Here is a 27,719-nt window from a genome sequence, read left to right as displayed (position 1 = left end):
CCTTGTCCTTCCCTCCTGTCAGCGCTCAAGTGTCCTTCACTCTTCCTTCGCTGCTGCCAAATCTCCCTCCAGCCGGACAAGATGTCTATGCTGGACATGAGCGAGTTTGGGGAGGCTGCTCAGTACCTCCGGAAAAGCTACACGGAGCAGCTGAAGCTGCAGACAATCCCGTTCGATGGTAAGAGCCCGAGGCTGCTCAGCACAGCCCTGTGTGTGTCCCCGGGCCAGCCCCTCTGCCATGGCTCTCTTAGGAGTCCTCCCTGCCCCTTTCCCTGTGCTGCTCCTCAAGGCATCACAGACACTGCAGAATTGCCCCAGCACCCTGGAGGGCAGGAAGATCTCAAAAGTGGGAAAAGCAGGTTTTGGAATTTCCCCTGGTTTGCTGAGGTGTGGGTAGAGGTGATCCTTCATCTCCCCCGACCCTGAGGGGCAGGGGGCTGAGGGAGATGGGCTGAGGGTCTGGTGTCAAAGCCTTCTGCAGCTTTGTTTCATTTCAGAGGTGTCCTCCCTGTCCCAGCCACCCCATTTTTCCACGGCTTCCTATGCTCAGGCTCCAGGGCCCAAGTTGCTCCTCTCAGTTGGGCAATCAAGGAGAATTTTGCTTCCTCACACTGTCCTTTTCTCATGACGGTCTGAGTGCAGGCACACATGAAGCAGCAGAATCCTGTCAGGCTAGAAGTTGACTCCAGCAGAGTAAACAGCTGCCAAACACGACAAGGGCAAAGAAATCCCAGCTCCTATGACTAAGAACGTAGGAAGGAATCACTGTCCTTCCACATTATCAAACTGCATTTATGTGGCTTTCAGTTGACAATTTCAAATGGTCTCCTGCATTTCAACCTATATTATGTCTCCTTTCCTTTCCTTTCCATTTCTCCTACAGGAAAGAAGCGAGCTTGGATCCCGGACGAGAAAGAGGCCTATATTGAAGTGGAAATAAAAGAAAGCTCTGGTGGCAAAGTCACTGTGGAAACCAAAGATAAGGAAGTAAGCAAATACCTTTCCTTTTCTGAGGGAGAGCAAATGTGTGCAGAGGGGGGATACGTGTGACAAGATCACGTCTGAAGCCATGAGCTCTTGCTGATAGCCCTGTCCCGCTGATCAGTCGTGCCCCGGGGGGACACACACAGCAGTGTCAGCACACGTAGGCCAGTTGCTTGCCAAGAGTGGCCCCAGTTCAGCATCTCCCATCGAGGGGTTGCTGCCACAGCCGGGGTATCCTTCGGGACACACTGAGGGCACGGTGGGGCTGGCCCAGCACAGCTCCTGGATGGGGAAGCACCCCCCAGAACAGCCCTTTGTGATGCTGAACCAGTGCCTGGCTCATCCCGAGGGCTGAAACAACAGGTAAGGGGCCAATTGGCCAATTCCTGCTCGTTTTAGCCCAGATTTGCAGTGGGGTGAGCAGTTGGGAGGACAGGCTGTGTTGGGTGGTGAGGCTCTAACTTTCTGGCAGCAGGAGGGAGGCAAAGCAAGCAGGGACCAGCTGGTATTTGTCAAGATAATATTCAGTGCAATTAGCTGCAAATGATCTTAATTAACATTCCTTTCTTGGCTATGAGAGTCTCATGGCCCTGCAACTCCACTGCAGAGCAGAGATTCACACTGGTATGAAACTGGGGAAAAAAAACAAGGACCTCACCAGGCAGTATTTCTATTTCTTCTCTAGTCAGAATGGCACTAAGAAGGGTTCGTGCCTGCCAAATGTGAAAAAAAAAAAAGATATGTAATTGTCTTTGAAAAGTGTCAAGGCTTTGAAAATATTTTTGTCTGAATTTTGGAAAGCAAGTAAAATTTATCATAGAGGAGTTATAAATTTTAAAAGTTAATTTTGATATTTAGAACACCTTCAGATTCTGAGAACAGTTTCCAAACCCTCTTTTGCTGTTACCTCTTGAAACTGTCTTTTTCATGATTTGTCATGGATTTACAAAATCAGAAACTGTATCAGCTTTCCCTGGATCAGCATTTCCAGCAGAAAGTTTCAAGAGACATAAAGCCCACCCTTATCCTGTGTACCCTCCTACTTTTGACACCTGATGCCTTTTAACACCATGCACTTCACCCGTAAAAAAGATAAACCTCTGAAAGATTTCATTTAATCTTTATTAACAAGACCATTTGCTAAATCCAGCTTCTCCCATCCAGGCCAGATACGTAATGTGATCGTTTCCCCGTGCTTGGTCTCGTGGGATTAAATAAATCCAGTTTTAAGTGATGGGGTACAGGCTTCAGCTGTTTGCCCAAATAACCAGGGATCTCTTGGAGCAAAAGGCTGCACTGCCACAGGCTTTTAGGCTGGGAAGAAGAGCACAGGATGGGGGTGTCAAACACATTGCAGGGGAACAACCTGGTGTTGCCCAGCTTGGACCTCCCCTGGCAGGCTCAGCCACAGCCCCTCTCGCTGAGGAGGGAACAAGCTGGGCTTGCTTGTCCCAGCTGGGCTTTGTGGCTGGGTGCTGGTGGGGCTGTCCTGGGCCTGTCACCCCAAAGCGGTGGGCAGCCCTGTCAGGATGACAGCAGGCACTGGGGCCAAGGTTGTCCCCAGCACGGGACTGTCAGGAGAACTGGGGTCCCTCTGACGTGTCCCCCCTCCTCTGACAGACGCGGGTGGTGAAGGAGGACGAGGTGCAGCCCATGAACCCCCCCAAGTTCGACATGATTGAGGACATGGCCATGCTGACACACCTCAACGAGGCCTCTGTGCTCTACAACCTGAAGCGCCGCTACTCCCACTGGATGATCTACGTAAGCCCGTGGCACGCGTGGGCTGGGGAGGTGAGGGGCCATTGGGACACCCCCTTCCCTCATCCACCCATTTTCCCCCCGCAGACCTACTCGGGGCTCTTCTGTGTCACCATCAACCCCTACAAGTGGCTGCCCGTGTACACGGCGCCCGTGGTGGCAGCCTACAAGGGCAAGCGGCGCACGGAGGCACCGCCGCACATCTACTCCATCGCCGACAACGCCTACAACGACATGCTGCGCAGTAAGCCCTGCCCTGGGGGACCCCAAACGGAGGAGTCCGGGCTCCTGGGACAGGGGTGGGGTGGGCAGCGCTGCCCTAATGCCGGCTCCTTCTCTTCCAGACCGTGAAAACCAGTCCATGCTCATCACGTAAGTGCCCCTCCATCCCCTCGCCCTGCCCAGCCCCGCTATGAGCAGTCGAGACCCCCGTGCCGCGCTCCCTGGATGGGCACCCTGTGCCCAGAGGAGCCCCCCCGGCAGTGTCCCGTCCCCCCCCCATGCCGGCAGCTGTCACCCTTCCCGCCCAGGCTGCCGCCGCCACCGTGCCAGGTGACAAAGCCCGCGCGGGCCGGGCTCCCCCGCACCCCGACAGCTGCGGGAGCTGCCGTGGGGCGCCCCGAGCACCGGCACCCTCCCGGGAGCGAGGGGAAAGCAGAGATGGAGGCCAAGGCCAGAGGGAGATGGTGGCCGGAGGGGCGGCGGCGGGGGAGGAGGGTGACGTGGGAGGGTGGAGGCCAGGTTGATTTCAAGTGACATATAGATAAGGGCTATATAAAGGACTCTAAAGGACCCTTCTCCGCTGCCAGGAGCCACGGACATTTTTAGCCTCGGCCATGGCCTAATTAGGAAAGGCAGGGGCTGCGGAGAGATGCTTGGCGCGTGTCCGGTGGCGGCTCCGCTGCCCGCTGCCCCCGGCTCTTTGTGATCTGGGATTACAATGGAGAGCGGCTCACTAACTATAGGGATGAGCTCAGCGGGGCCCGCCAGCTCCCCGCAGCCCACAGCGGGCACGATCCACCTCGGCGCGGTGCCGCTGCCATCTCCGAGATGCCCCAGCAGAGCCGGGCGTGCTGAAAGCGCCCGAGCGGCCGCGGGCGAGGCCGGTCCCCGCTGACCCCGGACAGCTGCAGCCCCGCGGCCAGGGCTGGCCCGCCTCGGTGGGCGCCTCGTGCCACGCCTGCAGTGGGCAGCTGAGCCCCCGCGGCACCTCCGGAAGCCGGGCAGAGCCCGGGCTGGCAGCCGGCAGGGACACGGGGAGCCTGGAGCTGGGTGTCGCTCCAAAGGCAAGCCCTAAAGACAAGCACGTAGCCCGCCAGGCTGCGGGATTGAGAGCTCCAGCCTCTCCATCCCTCTGAGACTTCAGGGTGGCTGCGATGAGTTGTGCCTGTTCTTTGCCTCATGCCCTTGATCTGTGTATTTCTGTTACTCTAAGCGGAGAATCTGGTGCTGGTAAGACTGTAAACACCAAGCGGGTCATTCAGTACTTTGCCATTGTCGCAGCCTTGGGCGACACACCGGGCAAGAAAGTAGTAAGACCTTCTTTTGAAACAAGTTCTTGTTGTTTTCTTCCTTTCTTTCTTTGTTTAAAAGTTTTTTCCCCCTCCTTCCCCTTTCTTCTTCTTACTTTTTCTTCCCCAACTTTTTGTGTTTGGAAACTAGTTTTGGTCTGACCCGCCCAGGGCTTGGCTTTTCCCTGACTTTTGAACAAGCAAGGCTTGAAATAATTCTGCTCAAGGGGAAATGGATTTTCTTTTTTTATGTGGCTGCTCAATCCGTGCAGCCTGGAAGAGGTGTTCTTTAGTTGTTCTCCTTCTCTTCCTCCTTCAACACCCCAGTGATGTTCTTAAGCAGCATTAAAGGGATGAAGTAAACCTTCCATTTCCCACCTTGCCTCTTTTAAGCCTTGCTTTTCAGCATTTTCTCCTTTTTTCCCCTCCATTTGTTAATTTTGACCCTTTTCTACCTTGTGCTTTTCTTGCTCTTGTTTTGATTCTTGCTTTTCTTTGGTGCTGGTTATTTTTGAGCTGCCCTTGCAATTGCTTATTTCTTCTGGATACCTTGAGGCTCCAGCCTGCTTTCCCCTCGTGGAAGCAAACTGGCTGCTTTAGGTATCTGACAAGCAACACTTCAGCATTATTTTCTTTCCCCTTCTTTGAGTTTGAATTTAACTGTTCTTGCTTTTTGATGCATTTCTTTATTTTTTTGAGCTAATCTATTTAACAACTTTTTGGCCTCTCCTATAAAGTTTAATCCTCCCAGGTTTTTTTTTTCTTGGACTTTTTTTGGCACTAAATGGTCATGCCCTGCTTTTCTGACCATGCTTCTTGTGGTTCTTGCCTGACTTTTCTGGATTTCTAAAGACAATTTTCTCTCCTTTCTCTAGGCAGCTCTTGCCACTAAAACTGGGGTAAGTGTTGTGGACTCTAATGCTGAGGACAGAGTTCTGCTGCACCACAGATCTATGATGGGGTGATGTGTGGGGCTTCTACCTTAGGTCTGGGAGCAGCACCTTGGCAGTGTTTAGTTCTCCACTTGGCTTTGTATCTCCCCTCTTCCCATAGTTGGAAGCTTTGCTGTTTCATCTCTTGGTGTCTTTCTGCCTTTATGACTCCAACTTCTCCGTCAAGGGAAAATTACTCCTCAAACATTCATTCCTATCCAGTGTTTGCCTGGGGGTGGTGTGGGCTCCTCCAAAGGTGAGGTGAAGCCTCCACTCTCTGAAGATCCTCCTCAGCCTCAAAGCCCAGCTGAGGGTGGTGGTGCTGAGGGGCAGGAGAAGACCCTTTTTGCCACAGGCAGCCCTGTGCTCTGGCTGCAGATCAGTGCCCTGCTGGTGCCTGGACTTGCCACCCTCTGCAAAGCCCCAGACTGGCTCTGCCCACCACTGCAGGCAGCTGATGTCCTTGTCTGGGGGACATTTCTGAGGTGTTTGCTCCAAGGAAATCCAGCAAAGGTTCAGCCCCTGGGGCTCCCAACACATCCTTGGCCCTTGATTTCTCTGAGCCTTTAGCTGGTGCACACCCTTGGCTGGGGGATGTTTATCATCACATGAGTGACCACCTGGACAAACTCAGAGTGACACAGCTCAGGGGCTGAATCCGTGGGTCTTGGGGCTGCCCTCACTGGACCTCATAGGCCAGGTAATTTTAGGTCAGGCTGAGTTTAAAGATAAGAGATCAAGGGATACTCAGGTGATAGTGTGTTGGTAACTGTGTGATTCACAGCTGCTCCCTGTCTCTCTTGCCCTTCACACACCTGGAGCTGCAGAACTGGGGAGCAGTTGTGGTTCCAGCATTGGAAAGAGAGGGTGGCTCTGGGTGGGCAGAGCCCAGAGTTGGTGTTCCCCACCTAAGGAAAGCCCTGTGGATTGTCATGTGTCAGAGCACAGGCAAAAACTCCCGTGAAAAATCCTGCAGGTGCCTTTGCCACCAAACTCTATTGCTGATGTCAAACCCCACCGTCCTTCATGTGGTTTGGCACCAGTCTCTTGCTGCTCTCCTCAAATCCCTGTCCTGCTTTACCTGCATTAGACAGAGGCTGTCTCTTTATCTTTGAGCAGAGAAACGCATGGAAAAACAAGGTTAGGAGAGGATTAATCTTAGGGCTTGCTCAGGAGAGCTCCAGTATTCCCAGCAGATCATGCCAGCTGGGACCTGTGGTGTATTCCCATCACACTGGGACCCCGCCATGCATGTTGTTGGTGTAGGGACCTCTTGTTTCACAATATGCTGTTGGTGTGAGCTGTCCTAGACATTTGGTTTGCTGGAAGAGGAAATGCCTGATGTCAGAGAGCCTGAAATGATTCAGACTGTTGTGGTGACAACACGAGCTTGCTCTTGGTTTGCATATTGTAGCTCCTAAGAGAGGACTTCTGTGTGCAGAGGGGACAGCAGCCTGGGTCTCCAGAGGGACCAGTTTAGGCAAGGAGAAGCCCACAGAGAGCACTGCTGCAAACCCCAGCTCTGCTGATCCCTGAACTGAGCTGCATTGCCTGGGCAGGCCAGGAGGTGCCTCAAGGACAGCTAAGGAGTGCAGCAAGGAGCCCCTGGCACTGCCCCGAGTTCTTGGTGACTGATCCCCTCTGGCTGTGTGGGACCTCACACATCCTTTGGTTTTGTTTTCCAGGGCACCCTCGAGGATCAAATCATCGAGGCTAACCCAGCCATGGAAGCTTTTGGCAATGCCAAAACCATAAGAAACGACAACTCCTCGCGTTTTGTGAGTGCCTCAGCAGGACGGGGAGCTGTGGGTGTTTGTGTGGGCTGGAGGCACGGCGAGTGGCACTGTGGGTTCGTGCAGTGTGAGCCACGGGCATGTAGCAGGGATCTGCTTCCTAGTGGGAATGCACTGCCAGGGCCAAGTTTTTTCTAGTTACATCAGTGCAGTAAATGGTGGCCAGCACGAATGGCCCTGGTGTCACAGCCTGTGGCTGGAGAGACATCCCTGGCAGGACCCGAGCTGAGAGGGACGGTGAGCACAGCCCAGAGTGCTCTGGAACAGATGAGTGTGTCCCTTCCAAGATGCAGCATTGTTTTTGCTAAGCCTAGCCTGGCTCTGCTGTGGCTGCAGAGCTCCTGTGCCTTGGAGGGGAGGGAGGCACTGCTAGGGCAGACCCTGAGCCCAGCACAGAGCAGGGGCTGTGGGCAGGCTCAGTGTCACAGCGCCCTGCAGAAGTGCTTCGTGGTAAGAATAGGCCTGAGGACAGGCATTTATCTGCTGTCAGTGAAATTTCTGCCTGCCTGGTATTTAAACCCCTGGGCAATGCTGTTTGAGCTTCTGCAGGTTACAAACCAGAGAACTTCACTCCTTTACAGAGCCCAGTAACTTGCCTGGCATCAGCAGAAGCGCAAGAAGCAGGAAATTAATTCAGTTTCTAGGGCCTGTTCAGAATTGTACCTATGTAGCCAAGCCCACACTTACCTCCCGTGTGTGTTTTCAGGGCAAGTTCATCCGGATCCACTTTGGTCCCTCAGGGAAACTGGCCTCTGCAGACATTGACATCTGTGAGTAACTGCACCGGGGAGGGAATTCATCCCACTATTTGGGCTCAGCTCTGGGAAGGAACAAGCCCTCCTCTGACCCCCTCTGCCCTATTTCATTCTAGATCTTCTGGAAAAATCCAGAGTGATTTTCCAGCAACCCAAAGAGCGAAGCTACCACATCTACTACCAAATCCTCTCTGGGAAGAAACCAGAGCTGCAAGGTAAGGCAGCCAAAGATGCAGACAGCCCTTAGAGCAGGATGGCCTGAGAACAACCCCAGAGAGCTCTGCTGTCAGCTTTGGCATCCACAGGAATGAGCAAAGCCAGCTCACCATGCAGGTTCTGCCCTTGAATGCTTTGCTAGCTGCACAGGATCATAGGATTGGGGCATAATTCAGGCTGGAAGGGATTTCAAGAGGCCATCTAGCCCAGCCTCCATTATCCTCACAGGCTGAGAAGTCAAACTAAAGCCCTTTCTGCCACTGTGTAGGAGCAGAGGTCACTCAGGGTCTTTTTGCAAGGTGGGAGTGTGCTTTGCAAAGCTGCCTTGCACAGTCCTCATGGGGTGGTGGGTACAGCACTGACCTCAGCGCTTGCAGGCTGGAGATTTACTCATTTTGGGATAGAGGGAAGTGTTTTGCAGCCTGCTCCAAACTCGTTCAGCCTCCCTAGTGAGATGACGTGTTTCAGGTGAGCTTGGGAACAGCTGCACAGCTCTCTCAGGGCCTTGGAGTAGATCCCCAGGACAGCCCCCCCACCTGATTCGAGTTTGTGCTGGGGCAGCTCTGTGCTCTGAGCAGCCTCCCGGTGCCACATCACACTCAGGAAGCCATTCCCCACGCAGAAGGATGGCTGGCACAGCCCCCTGGGGTGGTCAGCTCTTGGCTGTGGGCTCCTGAGCTTGGTGCTGAACAGCACCTTATTAGGCAGGTCTGAGAGAGCAGTAATCTTATCTGGAGTCACAAGGGCATGGTGGCCACTTCTAAATCAGTCTGCAGCCAGGCCATTTCCCAAGATAGCAAGCAGGAGGCAAGCACAGAAGAGGTGGACCCATGTGGGACCTGCCTGTGCTGGAAGAGGCCATTCCTTCCCCAGCTGGTGCCCTCTAGTTGAGGCTGGGGAAGCCTTCCTGCTGCCATCTGTGTGCAGGGATGTCCCTGCCAGGCTGGCCTAACCCTCTGCATGTCACCCCCCAACAGATATGCTGCTGCTGTCCCTCAACCCCTACGACTACCACTTCTGCTCCCAGGGGGTGACGACAGTGGACAACCTGGATGATGGCGAGGAGCTCATGGCCACGGATGTACGTGCACAGCCCGGGGGCCTGGGGAGGGCACAGCCTCCTTCTGGGCAGCTCTGGGGATGTGTCCTGGCTTTTGGTGTGTCCCTCTTTAAATCAGCTGGGAATTCCCTCTGGTTTGTTGGCGGTTGTAGTGAGCCTACAAGAAGGGGCAGAGTGACTCTGGTCTCCACCAACAGCCTCATCCAGGCAGGGAAGGGAGGGTAATTCCCTGCATCAGGAAGGGCCTGTGGCACGTGAGCACTTCCCACAGTGCCCATGAGAAAGAAGATCACAGAGTCATTAAATCTGGAAAAGACCCCTAAGATCACCAAGCCCAACCTGTGCCCGATCCCCACCATGTCCCCACCCAGAGCACTGAGTGCCACTCCAGTCCTTCCTTGGACACCTCCAGGGATGGGGACTCCAAACCTCCCTGGGCAGCCTCTTCCAATGCCTGACCACCCTTTCTGGGAAGAAATCCTTCCTGATGTCCAACCTGAGCCTCCCCTGGCACAGCTTGAGGTTGTTTCCTCCCATCCTGTCCCTGTTCCCCGGGAGCAGAGCCTGACCCCACGTGGCTGTACCCTCCTGTCAGGGAGCTGTAGAGATTGGTCAGGTCTCCTCCTGAGCCCTCAGCTTGGGAAACCTCCTGCTTGTGCATGCTAGGCTATTCCTTTTGCTTTCAAATAGGTCTTGTGGGAGCTGGAGCCACATTCAAACCCCACAGACAGGTTTCCTTGGTTAGGTGCCCACCAGACAGAGCACCCTGCCCAGCCCCAGGCCAGGGAGAGCACCTTAGGAGATGGTGGGAGAAGGAACCAGCCCTCACCTCAGCGTGGTGAATTTGTTCTATCTCTACTGCTTTGTGTCTCCTCAGCACGCCATGGACATCCTGGGCTTCAGCAATGACGAGAAATATGGCTGCTATAAAATAGTGGGGGCCATCATGCACTTTGGGAACATGAAGTTCAAGCAAAAGCAGCGGGAGGAGCAGGCAGAGGCTGATGGCACTGAAAGTGAGTTGGGCTCTGTGCTCCGGACCTGCCCAGCCTGGCTGGGTGCCCACGTTCCTGCAAGGCCAAGCTGGGGTAGCTCCCCATGCCTGGCCTGTGGAGGTCAGTGACCCTGATCCCAAACACCCACACGGTCTTAGGCCCTGCTGGGGGTGCACAAAGGGCTTGTCCTTGGGCAGGAATATTTAGGACAGTCTCTCTGCAAGATGGGCTCGTCTGCATCAGACTTATCTTGGCAGCATCACAGGGTGTCACACCCTGGCTGGGCTTCATCTTGTGCAGTCTCCTCCTGCTCCTCATCTCCTGCACTTCACTGGACACCATTCCAGGCAGGGCATCCACAGAGGGTGAGCCAGGCCATGAGCACGACCTGCTCAGCTCACAGCCTCCTGAAGAGCAGCTAGAGTAGGACACAGTCACTACTTTTCTAGGTTTGTTGCTCAGGAAAATCCAATGAAAAGCACAGATCTAAGATCAGTCAGGCTGCAGAGCAAACCTGAAGGGACAGGGTGACTTTCCAGCATGTGCAAGGGTGAGAGAGGGGAGCTCTAGCCCTTACTTGGAAGGCTTGAGCAGGGATCCAGCAGAAATGACTACCTGGATCAGTCTGTGTCATGTTAACATTCATGAAGGAAAAGTTCTCTTTGCCTCAGGAATGGCAGCACAGGCATTAGCTGCTACCTGGCAGTTAATGAAGGTTTTGATCTGGCAGTGATTTCCCTACAGAGGTGTTTTTCTAGCTACAGTCTGCTATTAAGAGTTTATGAAAGACAATCACCTCTCTTCTGGTCACTTCAAATTCACTGCATGGAAATTCAAACTTCCACTGGAAAATGCATCAAGATTCCCAGACCAAGAAGACTAAAACCTGATAAGCACTTGATAAGGCGCAGCAGGTATCCAAGCAGTAACTTCTCAGGCAGGAGGTTCAGACTTTAAAGCATCATAGACTATCAAAGATGGAAAATCACATTAGACACTGGAGGAGACTCTGGAGCAGGTGGAAAAACCAGTGTGGTTAGCACTGATCATCATAAGAGCTGGTCACTTTTTATTTTGGTTCCTTTTTCCCTTCCCAGACCTCCCTCCTGCCTTTGTGCTCCTCATTCCTTTGTGCTGCTTTCCAGGTGCTGACAAAGCTGCCTATCTCATGGGGATCAGCTCAGCTGACCTCATCAAGGGGCTGCTCCATCCTCGTGTCAAAGTGGGCAACGAGTACGTGACCAAAGGTCAGAACGTGGAGCAGGTGAGTGTGACAGGACAACAGGACACGTGTCCCCTGCTCGGGGGTGCTCAGGCCCACCGCCCACTGTGCTCTGCACAGCACCACTGGTGCCTCAGTTCACTCTCTTGGGTGTAGGAAGAGACTCCAGAGGAGCAGGAGAAGGTGTATCTGCAGTTCTTGGCTTTCAGCAGCAGGGAAAGTGGGTAGCAGAGCTGACTGATAGCTTTGCACATTAACCAAGGCTGGAGATTCAGTGCAGTGCCTTTGAAATGTGGGCTGGATCCCAGCCAGAGGAGCTCCAGGCTCTATGGATCTGCTTCAGAGACAGTCACACTCCTGCAAAGAGTTCAGCCCTGAAAAGTAAAAAACTCATCTGAACACTCATCTGAACTGGGAGACTCAAATGCACCAAAAATGTGTCCTGTCAGATTCCAGCCACACCCCAGTTAGGAACCCAGACCTGGCCTGGGTCGTGCAAGCCAGCCCTCAAGTACAGTTCAAGAGGACCTCAGGAGCTGGTGTCTTATCCAAAGTGGGCTGTAGGCTCCTGCCAGGCACAAGGCTTCTGAAAATACCCCTTTAAACTGAATTTATGTCCTAAGACCTTGGAGGCAAGATAGGCTAGGTAGGCAGGAACACACTTGTGAGGAATGTAAAACTAATTTTGGAGTTTGTACTGTAACCATGAACTTCTTGGATCAGTCTGTGTGCCAGGAGGAGCTCTCTCTCAGCCTCTGGCTCCTGCAGGAGCCAGGAGAAGCTCACTGTGTGCCCTGGGGTTTGCCTTGGCAGGTGGTCTACGCTGTGGGGGCCCTGGCTAAAGCCACCTACGATCGCATGTTCAAGTGGTTGGTGACCCGAATCAACAAGACCCTGGACACCAAGCTGGCCAGGCAGTTCTTCATCGGGGTACTGGACATTGCAGGCTTCGAGATCTTTGAGGTGAGTTCTGCAGGCCCCTGCAGTGGGTTCAGGGGAGTGTTGTAGGGACAACTCAGTCCCCTGGTGTTTGGGAGCTCTATCTCCTCTAACAAACTGCTGGCCTTGATGAGGAAACGAGCTCTTGTCTGATGTTTCTGGAGCAAATGGGCAGCTCTCAGGGAATGATTTAACACTGCTGTGGGCACCTCTCCAGTGAGTGCTGGCTACCTGCTCTGGTAGCAACACAGCTGAGCATGGCAGGGATCACCCCTCACACCCAGACAAAGCACAGGAGTGAATCCCTTCGCTTCTGGAGCTCCTCCTTCTGACCCAGGTCTGCTTTGTTCTTGCAGTTCAACAGCTTCGAGCAGCTGTGCATCAACTTCACCAATGAGAAACTGCAACAGTTCTTCAACCACCACATGTTTGTCCTGGAGCAGGAGGAGTACAAGAAGGAAGGCATCGAATGGGTCTTCATTGACTTTGGCCTGGACCTGCAGGCCTGCATCGACCTGATTGAGAAGGTAAAGTGTGAGGCAGGGCACAGGGCTGGTACTGCTGGGGGATGGTTTGTTTGCAGAGGCTGCAGCAGTGAGAGGTGCTCTGCTACCAAAATTAAATGATTCCCTCCCCAGTCAGTGGCAAGTGCCCAGCTTTATTTTCTCCACACTTACAGTTCAGAGCTTCCAGCCCACTGAGACCTTTTTGACACAAATTTTGACTTTATGAAAACATGGAAATTCTGTTCCTACCCACTGGTGAGCCACAAAACCTAGTGCAGCCTTTTCCTCCAGAGAGCAATCATCTCTTCCCCTTTTCTCCTACCCACTTGCCCCTCAGTGCCTCTTACTTGAAAATATTTCCACCATTGCATGAAGGAAACTTTCTTTTTTTTTGAAATGGAGCAATCCTGGAGAGGATCCCTCCTTCTCAACAATCTGTTGGACCAGGGCAGGCTCCTAGCTCCCATGGCTTGCAGGGCTGGCCAGTCCCACATGGGCCTGGGAGGTCAGATACAGCCTGGAATATGCCAGTGACAGCTTGGCCCTATGGCCAATGTCTTGCACCTGGATTAGGATGGGATCTCCCAGGTCAAGCCTGTACTCATTGGCACAGAGAATCCCATTTTGGGATGGGACGTGGCAATGCTGAGCACAGTCCTCTTTATCCCCCCCTCTCCCTGCAGCCCCTGGGAATCCTGTCCATCCTGGAAGAGGAGTGCATGTTCCCCAAAGCCTCTGACATGACCTTCAAGTCCAAGCTCTATGACAACCACATCGGGAAGTCGCCCAACTTCCAGAAGCCGCGGCCGGATAAGAAGCGGAAATACGAGGCCCACTTTGAGGTGGTGCACTACGCTGGTGTGGTACGTCCCTGGCAGCTCTTCCCAGCATCCACACCTTCCCCTGGCAGGGACAGGGCTGTCCTGACCTTTCCTCTCTGGGGACAGGTGCCGTACAACATTGTGGGGTGGCTGGACAAGAACAAGGACCCCCTGAACGAGACAGTGGTGTCCGTCTTCCAGAAATCCCAGAACAAGCTCCTGGCCTCTCTGTATGAGAACTATGTGGGCTCTGCTTCAGGTGAGGAACACCCTCACCCCGTTTTTAGCCTCAGTCTCTCCCCTCCTCTCCTCCATGCCCAGCTGTTGGTGCAGCATCCCTGTCCCTGGCAGCCCAGGCAAAGGGAAAATCCACATTGATCCCTAAAATCCTGCCTGGCCTGAGTAGGTGGGTGCTGGTCTGAGGGCTTGTAGGGCTGTTGTGGTGGCCCTGTGACTTTGTGGGTGAAGGGGTGTCTTGCTACCAGGAGCTGAGAAGCAACACCCAGAGCTGGGTACTGTGGGAGGTGTTTTTGGTGGTCAGTGCCTTTGTTCTGCAGCAGGGCACAACCACCTATGCTTTAGAAACAGCAAGGGCTGTGAGAATTTTAGAGGTGTTTGGGGGTGCCTCTGAGTCCCTCAAGCCAGGCAGATGTTTTGCTGATGTAAATAATCGATATTTCAACCCCACAGAGGAACCTCACAAGCCAGGGACCAAGGAGAAACGTAAAAAGGCAGCTTCTTTCCAAACAGTGTCACAGCTGCACAAGGTAAGAGCCAGCCCCTCATGCAGGGCTATGAGGGAAACATGCTCTGAGAGTCCCACTGGCAGTCCCACTTCCCTGCCAAGCTTCTTGGCTTCTTGCACCTCCTGGGGCCTGAGGGACCAGCAGAGCTCCTGAAGGAGCACCAGAGCTCCTGAAGGACCACCACTAAGCCAAAGCCCCCAGCTCCCTCTCATTCCTGGGCAAGGGGCCTGTGCCTGGCAGAGTCCACCCCTGTCCCCATGCTCCTAGGGCAGGACATGAGGCTCCAGGGTCCCTTGGAGCTGGGCTCGTGCTGCTCCTGCCCACGTGACGCTTGCAGCAGCTCCTCCGCCTTTGAGAGAGCGGCAGTTAAGACTTGTAGTGATGTTTAGATAATTAATTACATGAACATCACTTTAAGTCTGTGCTACTTCTCTCCTCATTCCTGTCAGCGGGAAGGACAAGCTTTGGGCAGAAGAAAATGGAGGAGGATCTTGCAGGTCTCTGAGCAGGCAGCTCCCTGTCCTGGGGGGTGACATGACCCATTTTACAGCTCAGGATGTCACACAGCTCCATCCCATGCTCAGCACAGGAGTTACTTGTCCAACCCAGAGCTCAACCAACTGGAAAGCAGCACAGAGGGATGTGTCCTGCCATCACAGCCTCTTGGTGACAGGGCAGTGGACACGGCCCTGAGGCTGCCAGAGCTCCGGGAGTGTTTGGACAATGCTCCCAGGCACTGTTGGGGTGTCTGTGCAGGGCCAGGAGCTGGACCTGGATGATCCTTGTGGATCCCTTCCAACTCAGAACATTCTGTGATTCTGTGCCGGGGTGCTTGAAGAGGGCAGCTCTGTGGCAGAGCTCCTGCTCAGGGAGAAGTGTGACTTTCCTCCTTCTGGACAAGTCTCAGGCCTTGGGGAAAGGTGCCTGCAGTGAGGAGTTGCCCCATGGTGATGTGGAGCTGTGGGAAGGTGTTCCCTTCCCTGAACTGGTCCTGGATAGGCTGAGCCTGTAAAAGCAGGGAAAGGGAGCTGGAAAGATCAAGGATGCAGATGCCTTTCCCACAAGCAAAGGCAGGGCTGAGCCTTGGAGAGACAAGGAGGTGCAGTCTGGATCAGCAGGGCCCTCTGGCACGGCCAAAGGGGGTGAAGCGCTGTGGAGGTGCAGGGAAATCCTGCATGTCCTAGCATCCTCTGCCTGCAGGCAGTGTGGACACCAGCACTGGAATTGCAGGGCGCTGAGCACAGAGCTCTGTACCAGGAATATGCTCAGTCCTGTGTCCCTGGCTCTCCTCTGCAGCAAAACTTTCCCTACAAGTACTTGGGAAGCATCAGGCACAGCAAACCCCTCTGGCACAGCAAAACCTGCCGGTGCCATTTGGCCTGTCTGCCAGCCCCGTGCCCTCTGCCATGGCTCCCACCCTGGCACTGATCCTGCCCTGGGGCTGGAGATGTCCACTGGCAGGACAGCAAGAGGAAATTTCCCCTTTCTCATGCCATAAGGGGCTCTCAGGGTCTGCTCCCTCCCTGCCTGTGGGGGGGAAGGGGCTGGAGAGAAAGAGGAGTGTTGTAGGGAAGCAGAGCTGTCCTCTCAGCCCCTCACCCTCTGTGTCTGCCCTGCAGGAGAACCTCAACAAGCTGATGACCAACCTGCGCTCCACCCAGCCCCACTTCGTCCGCTGCATCATCCCCAACGAGACAAAGACCCCAGGTATGGGAGAGCTGAGGCAGCAGCCTGGCAGTGCCCCTGGGGACAGCCACATATGGGAGCTGGCAGGCATTCTTGCACCCACCCTCTCCCCAACCCTCTTCATGCTGCCACCGAGCCCTGACCCCATCTCAGTGTTGAAACTCCTGCAAGCCAGGTCAATCTCTACTGGGGATAGTGAGCTTTGCCACGCTCCCAATTTGGCTGTGCACTTGGCACTTGTATAACAGCAGCCGTGGATGAGTCTTTCAGGCTGAGTTCCACCATCCAAGGCCCAGGCTGCAGCACTGGTGCTCAGCACAGACCTGCAGGACAGGCTGACACCTGTGTTCAAACCACGGGATGTTCCCAGGGTTCAGGCCCAGGCTACAGCTCCATTTCCTCTGCCTTGATGGGCTGAGCATCAGCTCCATGTCTGTCCTCCCCCACAGGAGCCATGGATTCCTTCCTGGTGCTGCACCAGCTGCGCTGTAACGGTGTCCTGGAAGGGATCCGCATCTGCCGCAAGGGATTCCCCAACAGGATCCTCTATGCAGACTTCAAGCAGCGGTAACTCCTTCTTTTTCCTTTTCAGCAACTCACACATGTTTTGAGGGCAGACAGGCTTGTCCTGGCTCCAGCCTGTTCCCCCACATACCTCCAAGTGCCTGTCCAGTTTGGGATAGCTTTGCTGCTGGCTCTGGGGTGCCAGCCATGGAGAGTTTGGGATGAGATCTTCACGTTTGAGGTGCTGAATGCAGGGCTGGTGCAGGGGGATGGTGGCAAGGCTCAAGCCCTCAGATCCGGGCTCGGATTTCTCTCTGCCCTTGGGATGGATCCTTGGGGTTCTCCAGCTGGTCCCACCCATGCTGTTTAGCCCAGGTCTAGTGAGGCCAGTGGCCTCCTTGCACAGCCCCCTTGATGTTCAGGGACTAAATTCTGGCAGGGTTCCTTGGTGCCTGCAATCCTGTGCTCTGGAGCAACTGGTTCACACACAGCTTCAGCCTGTGGTGCAGCCACATGGCTCCAGTGGGAACTGGCATGACTGGGGTTCTGGGATGATGGTGGTGCTGCAATCCTCCTGCATGGTCTCCCTCTGCTTTTTCCCCACAGCTACCGTATCCTCAATCCAGCAGCCATTCCAGAAGACAAGTTTGTGGACAGCAGGAAGGCCACAGAGAAGCTGCTGAGCTCCCTGGACCTGGACCATGCACAGTACAAGTTTGGTCACACCAAGGTGAGAGCGGGCAGATGGCCCTTGGGAGGGATGAATTGTCCCTCCTGTTGCTCTCCATGCCTGTGTCTGCCTGGCCACAGCCCTGCTGTAGCCCTGCACTCTGCAGGGTGTGTGTGGCCCTTGAAGGGACTCAAGCTGGGAAGAGAAAGAAGAGCTCTGAGCAGGTCACTGCTGCCTGACCTTGTCCCACCCACCACAGCAGCTTGTCCCTGCCAGGCAGCACGATGTGCTCAGGGCAGGAGATCTGGTGCCAGATGCCTGTGCCGTGCGTGGGTGCACCTCCAGCTCTCCCTGGCAGGCTGTATTACCCCTGAGCCCTCTGTCCTTCTGCTGGTGACTCTGCTCTCTTGCCCACAGGTGTTTTTCAAGGCTGGTTTGCTGGGCTTGCTGGAGGAGATGCGAGATGAGCGTCTGGCCAAGGTCCTGACAATGCTCCAGGCCAGGATCCGTGGGTACCTCATGCGTTTGGAGTACCAGAAGATCATCAGCAGGAGGTAGAGTTGTGGGGGCAAAAGGCAGAACTTTGTGTCTCCTTGTCTCTTGTGCACATGTCAGTGGGTTTGACCTGTGGGACTTGCCTGTGTCTGGCAGGGGTTGGTCCTGAGGGATGGAGGCAGACCTGGAAGAGATCTAGCATGGCCCTGGTAGGGAGGATCTAGGTGTGGGGAGCCTCTGGTTTCCTCTGGAAGATTCAGAGGGAGGCAGAGTGAGGAGAGCTGAAATCCAGGCCACCCCACCCATCCCAGCAGGGCCAGTACAGTGTGCAGACAATGTGCCACTCATTCACCATTGTGCCATTTGTCTGGCTGGTGGAGAATGGAGCCGTGTCCAGGCCTGCAGAAGCCAAGATGGGACATGGGGAATGTACACCCTTGGTGATGCTGTGCTTGTATTCCCCCAGGGAAGCCCTCTACACCATCCAGTGGAACATCCGGGCCTTCAATGCTGTCAAGAACTGGTCCTGGATGAAGCTGTTCTTCAAGATCAAGCCTTTACTCAAGTCTGCTCAGACTGAGAAGGAAATGTCCAACCTGAAGGAGGAATTCCAGAAGCTGAAGGAGGCTCTGGAGAAGTCTGAGGCAAAGAGGAAGGAGCTGGAAGAGAAGCAGGTCTCCATGATCCAGGAGAAGAATGACCTGGCTCTCCAGCTGCAGGCAGTAAGTGCTTCACCCTCTCTCTGGAAGTGTAAAAACAGTGCAGGGCCCATGGGTCGAAGAAGGAGCAGAATGTCCTGGAGCCCTCCTTCAGCCTCTTGCAGTTCTGAGGCTCCCTCATTGCCACAGTCAGTCTGAAACACAACCTAAGGCTGTGCAGAGCTGAGGTACCATCACATCCTGGGGCTGTCACAGGGATTTGTGAGCCCCTGGCTCTGGGAAGGGTGTTCTCCTCGCAACGGGGTGGGAGGGAATGGCAATGTTTGCTTGCCAAATTTTGTGCTGTTTTTTGTGCCGGCGTGTCCTTCCTCTGGAAAGATGGAGTTGCTCTTTGGCCCTGGTTGGTGTGAGTGGTTGTCCTGCACACCTTGATTACGGGCAGTGACTGGAGCTGTAGTTTTTGTACACCTGAGCACCTTGGGTTTGCTCTGTCCCTTCCACAAGGAGAAGACCAGGGCTGTGAGTAGAGTCTGGGGGCAGAGGGTGAGCCCTGGCTCTCCTGTGCCTCTCCCAGGAGCAAGACAACCTGGCAGATGCAGAAGAACGCTGTGACCTGCTCATCAAGTCCAAGATCCAGCTGGAGGCCAAGGTGAAGGAGCTGATGGAGCGTGTGGAGGATGAGGAGGAGATGAACTCAGAGCTCACTGCCAAGAAACGCAAGCTGGAGGATGAGTGTGCAGAGCTGAAGAAGGACATCGATGACCTGGAGATCACGCTGGCCAAGGTGGAGAAGGAGAAACACGCCACGGAGAACAAGGTAACCGACCTCCCTGCAGCACCCAGCCTCGCTGCCCTGGGGCCTCAGTGCTTGTGGGGACACCAGAGAAACATCTGGGATAAGGCTGCTGGTGTGGGGGTGCTGGGGCAGGGCAGAGGGAAGAGGGGAGTGAGAGAGGGCAGAACCTTCCATGTCCTGCCTCATTGCCCAGAGGGGTATGGGCAAATGGTTCTGTGCTGTGGCAAGTGATTTGGAGCATGGAAAACCCCTGGTGGGACCAGCCTGGCCAAGGGGAGAGGGGCTGGCTGCCGGTGGGGTGCCGAGCTGCTGCTGCCTGTGGATGGACTCCAGCCTTGCAAGGATCAGACTGCTGGAGTAGCTTTGCACCTCCTCCCTCTGAGAAGATTCTCTCTATGTTTGTCCTCGCTGATCCAGGTTAAAAACCTGATTGAGGAGATGGCTGCTCTGGATGAGATCATTGCCAAGCTGACGAAGGAGAAGAAAGCCCTGCAAGAGGCCCATCAGCAAGCCCTGGATGACCTGCAGGCTGAGGAAGACAAGGTCAACACACTGACCAAAGCCAAGGTCAAACTGGAGCAGCAAGTGGATGATGTGAGTCATGGGCCAGTGAGAATAAAGCAAGAGAGGTTTGAGTCGTATCTCCAGGAGAGCCCAAAGGCTGTCCCTGAGTGGGATCTGGAGTGTGGGATTGTTACCAGATCCCTGTTTAACATGGCCAGTTGATGCATAATCCCACTGACAAACTACCCCTGAAACAAGAGGTGGTCTAGAGCCCCTCCTGGAGAGCAGTCCTGGGCTGAGGGAATGGGACTGGAGACCGGCTGGGAAACACCTCTGGCTCCCAGGGCTGGGTGAAGTTCCCACATGGGTAGTGGACATGGGTAAGGGTGGGGCTGCAGAGGGTCCTTTCCCTCCCTACCCCACCTCCCTTCATCCTCCAGCTGGAAAGCTCTCTTGAACAAGAAAAGAAGATCCGCATGGACCTGGAGAGAGCAAAAAGGAAGCTTGAAGGAGACCTGAAGCTGTCACAAGAGTCTGTAATGGATCTGGAGAATGACAAACAGCAGCTGGAGGAGAAGCTCAAGAAGTGAGTGCGTGACACCTGCCTGGGCTCTGGGCTTGCTCTGCTCCTCTAAATTTAGTGGATGTGTGGCCTCTGCAGGGGCTCTGGGCACTGCTGTGTGACCAGTCCAGGCACGATGAGGGCTGGGTTTTCCTGGGCACTTTGCAGAGAGGCTGAGGAGCTTGTGACAGACTCACAGACCAGGGCACGATGGATCTTCCTTTGGGCATGGGGTTGGAGAGGAGGGGCTTGCCTGGCAGGATCCAACACTGCTGGGGCCTCAGCTGCAAGTAGAGAGACTTCAGTCATGTCTCATTCTCATTGGGGAACTGGAGAACACCTTGGGAGCTCAGAGGGAAACCCTCAGAGCCAGTTATCTGCCTATTTGGCTGCTCCAGCCCTCCCTGTGAGCTTTCCATGAGAGTCTTCTTACCCTGCAGTCCTTTCCTGTGTGGGCTTGATTGTCCTCTGGCCTGGGTGTAACAGTGCAGGGAAATTCAGGAGCCAGAAGAAGCTGTCAGAACAGTGTTTGTCTGACCAGAGGCTCTGCCTTCTGTCTGTACAGGAAAGAGTTTGAGATAAGTCAGCTGAACTCAAGGATTGAAGATGGGCAAGTGATGGAGGCCCAGCTGCAGAAGAAGATCAAGGAGGTCCAGGTATGGTGGGAAGAACTGTTCTTACAGCCTGGGAGCCTGAAATTTCCAATAGATGTGCTGGGGAATCTGCATGGGCCAGTCCCTCTCTGAGCACAAGGGCATCTCCTTGGAAAAAGCTGGCATGGCTGGCAGGAGCCAAGCCCTCTGCCAAAACATGGTGGGTTGAAAAAGAAAGAATGAGCTATTGAGGTGAACACTATCACCAGCCTGAGGAACAGCTTCCAGGACGTAGTTCTCTGTCCAAAATAAAAACTTTAATCCAGTGCCCAAACTCTGAAAACCCAAATCTAGGACATTGGGCTTCTTCCTATCAGAGACAGATCCCCACAATCATGGAAGATCCCATGAAAAGTAGCTCATGCCAGCTGGATCATGGCAGGGATAGAGAAGACCAGGAGCTCCAAACATGCTACCAAGGAGCACCTGCCCCCCGAAACAGCCCGAGACTGGTGGCTTCTTGCTTCCCATCATCAGCAGAGACACTGCTCTGCCTGCAGAGAGCAGAGATGCTGGAGCTTCACCCAGAGTTTGGAGCATCTGCCCTTTTCTGTGTGTCCAGGCACGCGTTGAGGAGCTGGAGGAGGAGCTGGAGGCCGAGCGAGCCGCCAGGGCCAAGGTGGAGAAGCAGCGGGCGGAGGTGTCGCGGGAGCTGGAGGAGCTGAGCGAGCGGCTGGAGGAGGCCGGCGGCACCACGGCCATGCAGCTGGAGCTGAACAAGAAGCGGGAGGCGGAATTCCTGAAGCTGCGGCGAGACCTGGAGGAGGCCACGCTGCATCACGAGGCGCTGGCGGCCGCCCTGCGCAAGAAGCACGCGGACAGCGTGGCCGAGCTGGGCGAGCAGATCGACAGCCTGCAGCGCGTCAAGCAGAAGCTGGAGAAGGAGAAGAGCGAGATGAAGATGGAGATTGATGACCTGTCGTCCAACGTCGAGTACATCACCAAGAACAAGGTGGGTGCTGGTTCTCCACGGGGCTGTTTTGTCGCTCCTGTGGATGTCAGTGGAACTGGGGGTGCAGCGTGACCAGCACAGCCATGTCCATGGGATGGTGTCTCAAATAGCTCTTTGCCATGGCCAAGTCCCTGTTTGACCCACAGCTTGTCCCTATGTCACTACAGGATGCTTTACTTGTCCTAGTCAAGTTTGGAGGCTCTGGGAAGACATTTCTGGGAGTCTGACTGCAGAGAGCCCCTGTTAGCTTAGCAGGGAGCTCTGGCAGGCTCCTGCTCTCTGCCTTGTGTGCCTATAGGATCCACTGAGCGGGACAGGGAGTCCCAGGGTGGGAGAAGGGTGCTCTGTGGCCAGAGCTTGGCTCAGCCGGGCTGTGTTGGTGCCTGCAGGCCAATGCTGAGAAGCTGTGCCGCACCTACGAGGACCAGCTGAACGAGGCCAAGGCCAAAGTGGACGAGCTGCAGCGACAGCTGACGGACGTGAACGCCCAGCGGGGCCGGCTGCAGACCGAGAACGGTGCGTGGGGCACGAGCCAGGGGCATACGGCTGCCTCGGGCATGCTCTGACTCTGGGGTGTCTGCCTGGGGGAGTGGGGTTCAGCCAGGCAGTCTGTCCTCTTTCTCCCATGGAGGGAGAAGCTAGTTGTGCCTCAGGAGGGATTCCTTGCTGGCATCCTTTGCCTTTAACTGGTTGCCCATGGCCCAGCTTGCCCTGGTGGGGATACAGCTGGGACAGCTGGAGGCCACAGGCTCTGGGGGAGTGTGGGCTAGTGCAGATTGCAGCCCTACAGCCCCAAAGGAGCTGGTTTGGCTCTGTTTGAACCCAGGGGAGCTTAGTCGGCTGCTGGAGGAGAAGGAGTCCTTCATCAACCAGCTGAGCCGTGGCAAGGTCTCGTTCACACAGAACATTGAGGAGCTCAAGAGGCAGCTGGAGGAAGAGACCAAGGTGAGGTTTCAGGGCATGGCTGTGTTGTAGTGCTAGGTTTGGTTTAGCTGGCTGCAGCTTTCCCTGAGAGCTCAGTGGGGCTGCTTAAGGCAGTGTGACTGTTTTCGCCCTCCCGTAGTCCTTTTCGGACGGCTCCGCGGTTTTGCTCCAGCAGCCATCAGCTCTACAACACAGTGACAGCGAAGGAGGCGAGAAGGGTCTCCCCATGAGGGTTTCAGAGGACTTTTAATAGTTTCATCTTGTCCTGGTGACCCCCAGAGGCAGAGAGAGCTCATGGTGCGGGCGCAGGGGGGTTTTGTCAGATTGCAGGGGTGGTCCCTGGGAGGAGTTGGGGTACAGGGACCGATAGGGAGAACCCGAGGGGGTGGCCAGGGCTAGGGCAAGGGAAAGCGGGGTGAGGGGGGAAGGATGAAATACGGGATCAGAAAAGCGGTGGGTAAACAGATCACCGCATGGCTGGTCTCTGGGTGGCACTGTGGCAGTGGCTCAGACTCTCGGGCAGGGGAGGTGGGCCGTACCCTGCACACAGGGCAGCTCTTCACCTGGGAAGGACAGAAGCTCCCTGCTGCTGCTCCCAGTCCTGGCCACGGCCTGTGTCCTGGAGCTGGGGTCAGCTGCTGCTCTCCCTTCCTCAGAGCAAGAACGCCCTGGCCCATGCCCTGCAAGCCTCCCGGCACGACTGTGACCTGCTGCGGGAGCAGTACGAGGAGGAGGTGGAGGCCAAGAGCGAGCTCCAGAGGAACTTGTCCAAAGCCAATGCCGAGGTGGCCCAGTGGAGAACCAAGTACGAGACTGATGCCATCCAGAGGACTGAGGAGCTGGAGGAAGCCAAGTAAGTCCCACGGCACGAGTCAGTTCCCTGTGGGTGGCAACTTTCTGTTCAACAGTGGGGCTCTCCCAGACCCAGGGGGACACAGCACGCTCCTGCCTGGATTTGAGGCTGTGGGGCGGGATGGCGCTGGGGCAGCGAGCGCTCACCCCCGTGCCATCGGCAGGAAGAAGTTGGCCACCCGGCTGCAGGAGGCAGAGGAGGCCGTGGAGTCCGCCCACGCCAAGTGCGCCTCGCTGGAGAAGACCAAGCACCGGTTGCAGACGGAGATCGAGGACCTCTCGGTGGACCTGGAACGCGCCAACTCGGCCTGCGCTGCCCTGGACAAGAAACAGCGCAACTTCGACAGGATCCTGGCCGAGTGGAAGCAGAAGTATGAGGAGACCCAGGTGGAGCTGGAGGCGTCGCAGAAGGAGTCGCGCAGCCTGAGCACGGAGCTCTTCAAGCTCAAGAACGCCTACGAGGAGTCCCTGGACAACCTGGAGACCCTCAAGAGGGAGAACAAGAACCTGCAGGGTAGGACTGGGCTCAAGTGCTCCCCTTGGGCTCTGCCCAGACTCGTGCTCCTGCCCTGTCCTCAGACATGTGGGATTGGGTCCCGTGTTGGCCAGGAGTGAACCTTGCTGCTCAGCCCATCCCTTGGAGGGATGCAGCAGCCCTGCTGGGATGCCAGTGCGTGTCTTGCCCTCATGCTGGGGACACTCTGGGAGGACAGGCAGAGCCACTTGGCTCCTGTCCCCAAATGGCTCCTGTGCCCAAATGGCACACGATTTGCTGTGTGGCACTGCCTTGGGGGTGTTGCTCTTGGACCAAACAGGTCCTTGATGCCTCTTCTATGCTCTCTCCCAGACTGCAGAAATGTCCCCAGGCACAGCCTTGGCTGCTCTCCAAGGGGCTGTGGGGCATCAGCTGAGCCTGGGCAGGGGGACGGGGACATCACTTGCACTGGGCTGGCCCCACAAATTCCTTCCTGACCAAATTCCTTCTGTCCATGGCAGAGGAAATTTCTGATCTGACTGACCAGATCAGTCTGGGTGGCAAAACCATCCATGAGCTGGAGAAGGTGAAGAAAATGCTGGAGAATGAGAAGAGCGATATCCAGGCAGCTCTGGAGGAGGCTGAGGTGAGTCCTTGTTTCCCATATGTTCCTGCTGCCCCCAAGAGCCACTGGCCCACCCTGCAGCTCTGGCTGGATGCTGCTGGGCAATGACAGTCCTGAGCCGGGCTGTGACCCCTGGGAATCCCATTCATGGGGGTCCTGCAACCACTGCAGGCACTGGGGTGGCTCCACCTGCTCTGCCCCCATAGCAATGGGCTGGGGGGGACAAGGCCAGGCTGGGGTGGGTGGCTGGGGAGAGCCCCCTTCCCAGGAACCACCTTCCCATGGCTGAGCTGTCTCTAGGGAGCCCTGGAGCACGAGGAGAGCAAGACCCTGCGCATTCAGCTGGAGCTGAACCAGATCAAGGCTGATATGGACAGGAAGCTGGCAGAGAAGGACGAGGAGTTTGAGAACCTGAGGTGTGTGGGGTGAGGGGACAGGCTGGGACGTCACTGCGGGGGCAGAGCTGGCACTGTGGCCCCGGCAGGGCTGCCCCAGGCTGGGTGTCCCCAGGGGCCATGGCTGACGCGGGGCCTCTCCTGCAGGCGCAACCACCAGCGCGCCATGGAGTCCATGCAGGCCTCGCTCGACGCGGAGGCCCGGGCCAAGAACGAGGCCGTGCGGCTGAGGAAGAAGATGGAGGGGGACCTGAACGAGATGGAGATCCAGCTGAACCACGCCAACCGCCAGGCTGCCGAGTTCCAGAAGCTGGGCCGCCAGCTCCAGGCCCAGATCAAGGTTGGGACAGACTCGGTGCTGTCCCTGCTGCCAGCCCGGCTCTGTGCTGTCCTCACTGACCCCACGCTGCCCCACAGGACCTGCAGATCGAGCTGGATGACACCCAGCGCCACAACGACGACCTGAAGGAGCAGGCGGGTGCCCTGGAGCGCCGCAACAACCTGCTGCTGGCAGAGGTGGAGGAGCTGCGGGCAGCGCTGGAGCAGTCGGAGAGGAGCAGGAAGCTGGCGGAGCAGGAGTTGCTGGAGACCACTGAGAGGGTCACCCTGCTCCATTCCCAGGTGAGGCACTGCCAAGTCCTGTGTCTCCACTGGTGGGAGAGTCAGGAGTCTGTGTAGCAGTGGTGAATGGCCAGCCCCGGTCACAGTGAACGTGCTCTGTGTGCAGAACACGGGTCTCATCAACCAAAAGAAGAAGCTGGAGGCAGACATCTCCCAGCTGAGCAACGAGGTGGAGGATGCAGTGCAGGAGTGTCGCAATGCTGAGGAGAAGGCAAAGAAGGCCATCACGGATGTAAGAGAGTGGTGGGAACTGTGCTGCGTGGCTGGGGAGAGTCTCACGACTTCTCCACTGAGCCCCTGGTCTGGCCTGGCCTTGTGATGATGTCCCCCTGCTCTTGGCCTCGCAGGCTGCCATGATGGCTGAGGAGCTGAAGAAGGAGCAGGACACCAGCGCACACCTGGAGCGCATGAAGAAGAACATGGAGCAGACCATCAAGGACCTGCAGATGCGCCTGGACGAGGCAGAGCAGATTGCTCTCAAGGGGGGCAAGAAGCAGATCCAGAAGCTGGAGGCCAGGGTGAGAAAGCAGGGGCAGATCCCTGGCTGTGTCCTCCAGGAGCAGGCTCCTGGGGCTGCCCCAGTCCCTGCCGCACCAGACTCTGCCCCAGCCCTCTGAGGCCAGGTGGTGCCTCTGGGGGAGCAGGGCCCAGCTCAGGATGGTATTAGCCTCTGCTGTGGCTTCTCTGAGCTGGGAAAGTGGCTTGGCCTCAGCTGGGCTGGTGTTGGTGCTTGGGAGCCAGGTGCTGAGCTGGCCTGTGCCTCCTGCAGGTGCGGGAGCTGGAGGGAGAGGTGGATGCGGAGCAGAAGAAGATGGCAGAGGCCCAGAAGGGCATTCGCAAGTACGAGCGCAGGATCAAGGAGCTGAGCTACCAGGTACAGCAGCTCTGGACACAGCTCCAGCCCTGGGCCAGCAGCACCTGCCACAACTCTTGCTGCTTGGCCTCTTGTGGTACTCAACAACCCACCCACCGAGCCCAGCCCAGCCTGGGCTTGTTCTGGGCTCTGTGTAGGGAATGACAACAGCTGGACAAGCTTCTCCCTGTCACAACATCCACTCTCTGCTCTGGGTCCTTCTGCCCATTCCCCAGCACCTCCTGAGCTGGGTGTTGGGACACAGGGGGGAACCAAGGGACAGGTGCTGTGACATGGGGCTGGGGGCTCGGTTGGTGCTGTCTGTCCTGGCACCACTGGGACAAAGGTGAGGGGCAGGTGAGGGGCTGCTGGGATCTGACTAAGGGGGCTGGGGCACTTGCAGGCTGAGGAAGACCGGAAGAACCTGGCTCGGATGCAGGACCTGATTGACAAGCTGCAGAGCAAGGTCAAGAGCTACAAGCGCCAGTTTGAGGAGGCAGTAAGTGCCCATCACTGCTCTGGGACAGGGGACAGGGCTGCCCCTCCCTGGGACTAGCTGCCATGGCTGCCAGCGGCCGCAAGAGCAATGTGGGGAGCTCGGAGCTTGCTGTCGCCTGTGCTCCATGCACCCACCTCTCCCCTCCCCCTGCCCAGGAGCAGCAGGCCAACTCCAACCTGGTGAAGTACCGCAAGGTGCAGCACGAGCTGGACGACGCCGAGGAACGCGCCGACATCGCCGAGACCCAGGTCAACAAACTGCGGGCACGGACCAGGGACGTCACCATCTCCAAGGTAGGCACTCGTGGATGGGAGCATGGGGAGGTGGGCAGGGGCTCCTGCCAGCCCTGGAGCCAGAGGAATGACCACACAGCCACAGTCCCAGCCTGCTGTGGCACTGACGCCTCGCTGAAGGGTGGCTGAGCACTCCCTGCCTCCAGACCCCAGCTCTCACCAAAGCCTTTTGGGGATTTCTTCCAGCATTAGGAGCCCTGGCTGCCTGCCCTGCCCTGTCCCAGATGCTGCTGTAGGTTGGAGGCAAGTGGCTGCAACAGTCACTGTCAGCTTTGCACTGCATGAATAAACGTAGATCTGCCAGGACTGGCTCTTTTGTGTGTCACAGGGTAACCCGGGCCTTGGTCTCTTCTCCTGGGGTCTTGAGGAACATTTTTCACAGGGAGGAACAGGCAGGAGAGAAGCTCAGTCCTCCCTCTCCCATCTCTATGGCCCTGGCGTGGAATGGGCTTTGGGAAAA

The 27,719-nt window shown here is 56.1% G+C and overlaps 1 protein-coding gene across 2 annotated transcripts; it reads left to right on the top strand.

The window, feature by feature from the left end:
• Nucleotides 1–27,584, top strand: LOC116452784 (myosin-7B-like). 2 transcript variants are annotated; one of them, XM_032127487.1, is made up of 42 exons: nucleotides 1–178; nucleotides 884–987; nucleotides 2,605–2,748; nucleotides 2,833–2,989; nucleotides 3,090–3,117; nucleotides 4,181–4,277; nucleotides 5,132–5,155; nucleotides 6,874–6,966; nucleotides 7,688–7,751; nucleotides 7,853–7,951; nucleotides 8,930–9,033; nucleotides 9,890–10,028; nucleotides 11,153–11,271; nucleotides 12,043–12,192; nucleotides 12,525–12,695; nucleotides 13,358–13,537; nucleotides 13,622–13,754; nucleotides 14,186–14,262; nucleotides 15,861–15,948; nucleotides 16,377–16,494; nucleotides 17,038–17,161; nucleotides 17,519–17,655; nucleotides 18,063–18,318; nucleotides 18,830–19,072; nucleotides 19,469–19,645; nucleotides 19,996–20,141; nucleotides 20,683–20,773; nucleotides 21,333–21,722; nucleotides 22,112–22,238; nucleotides 22,549–22,667; nucleotides 23,303–23,499; nucleotides 23,663–24,012; nucleotides 24,495–24,619; nucleotides 24,899–25,014; nucleotides 25,141–25,333; nucleotides 25,411–25,614; nucleotides 25,721–25,846; nucleotides 25,962–26,132; nucleotides 26,384–26,488; nucleotides 26,871–26,966; nucleotides 27,122–27,259; nucleotides 27,446–27,584. In XM_032127487.1, the coding sequence occupies exons 1-42, from the start codon at nucleotides 82–84 to the stop codon at nucleotides 27,449–27,451; spliced, it is 5,823 nt and encodes a 1,940-aa protein (XP_031983378.1). In that variant the 5' UTR covers nucleotides 1–81; the 3' UTR covers nucleotides 27,452–27,584. The 2 variants fall into 2 exon arrangements, with proteins under 2 accessions (XP_031983378.1, XP_031983379.1); XM_032127488.1 differs by lacking the exons at nucleotides 1–178; nucleotides 884–987; nucleotides 2,605–2,748; nucleotides 4,181–4,277; nucleotides 5,132–5,155 and having other exon boundaries at nucleotides 2,930–2,989.
• The last annotated feature ends 135 nt before the right edge of the window (nucleotides 27,585–27,719 follow it).

This window comes from Corvus moneduloides, chromosome 17 (assembly GCF_009650955.1).
Source record: "Corvus moneduloides isolate bCorMon1 chromosome 17, bCorMon1.pri, whole genome shotgun sequence".
NCBI classification, from domain to species: Eukaryota; Metazoa; Chordata; class Aves; order Passeriformes; family Corvidae; genus Corvus; species Corvus moneduloides.
This window is presented reverse-complemented; position numbering and strand designations above follow the sequence as displayed.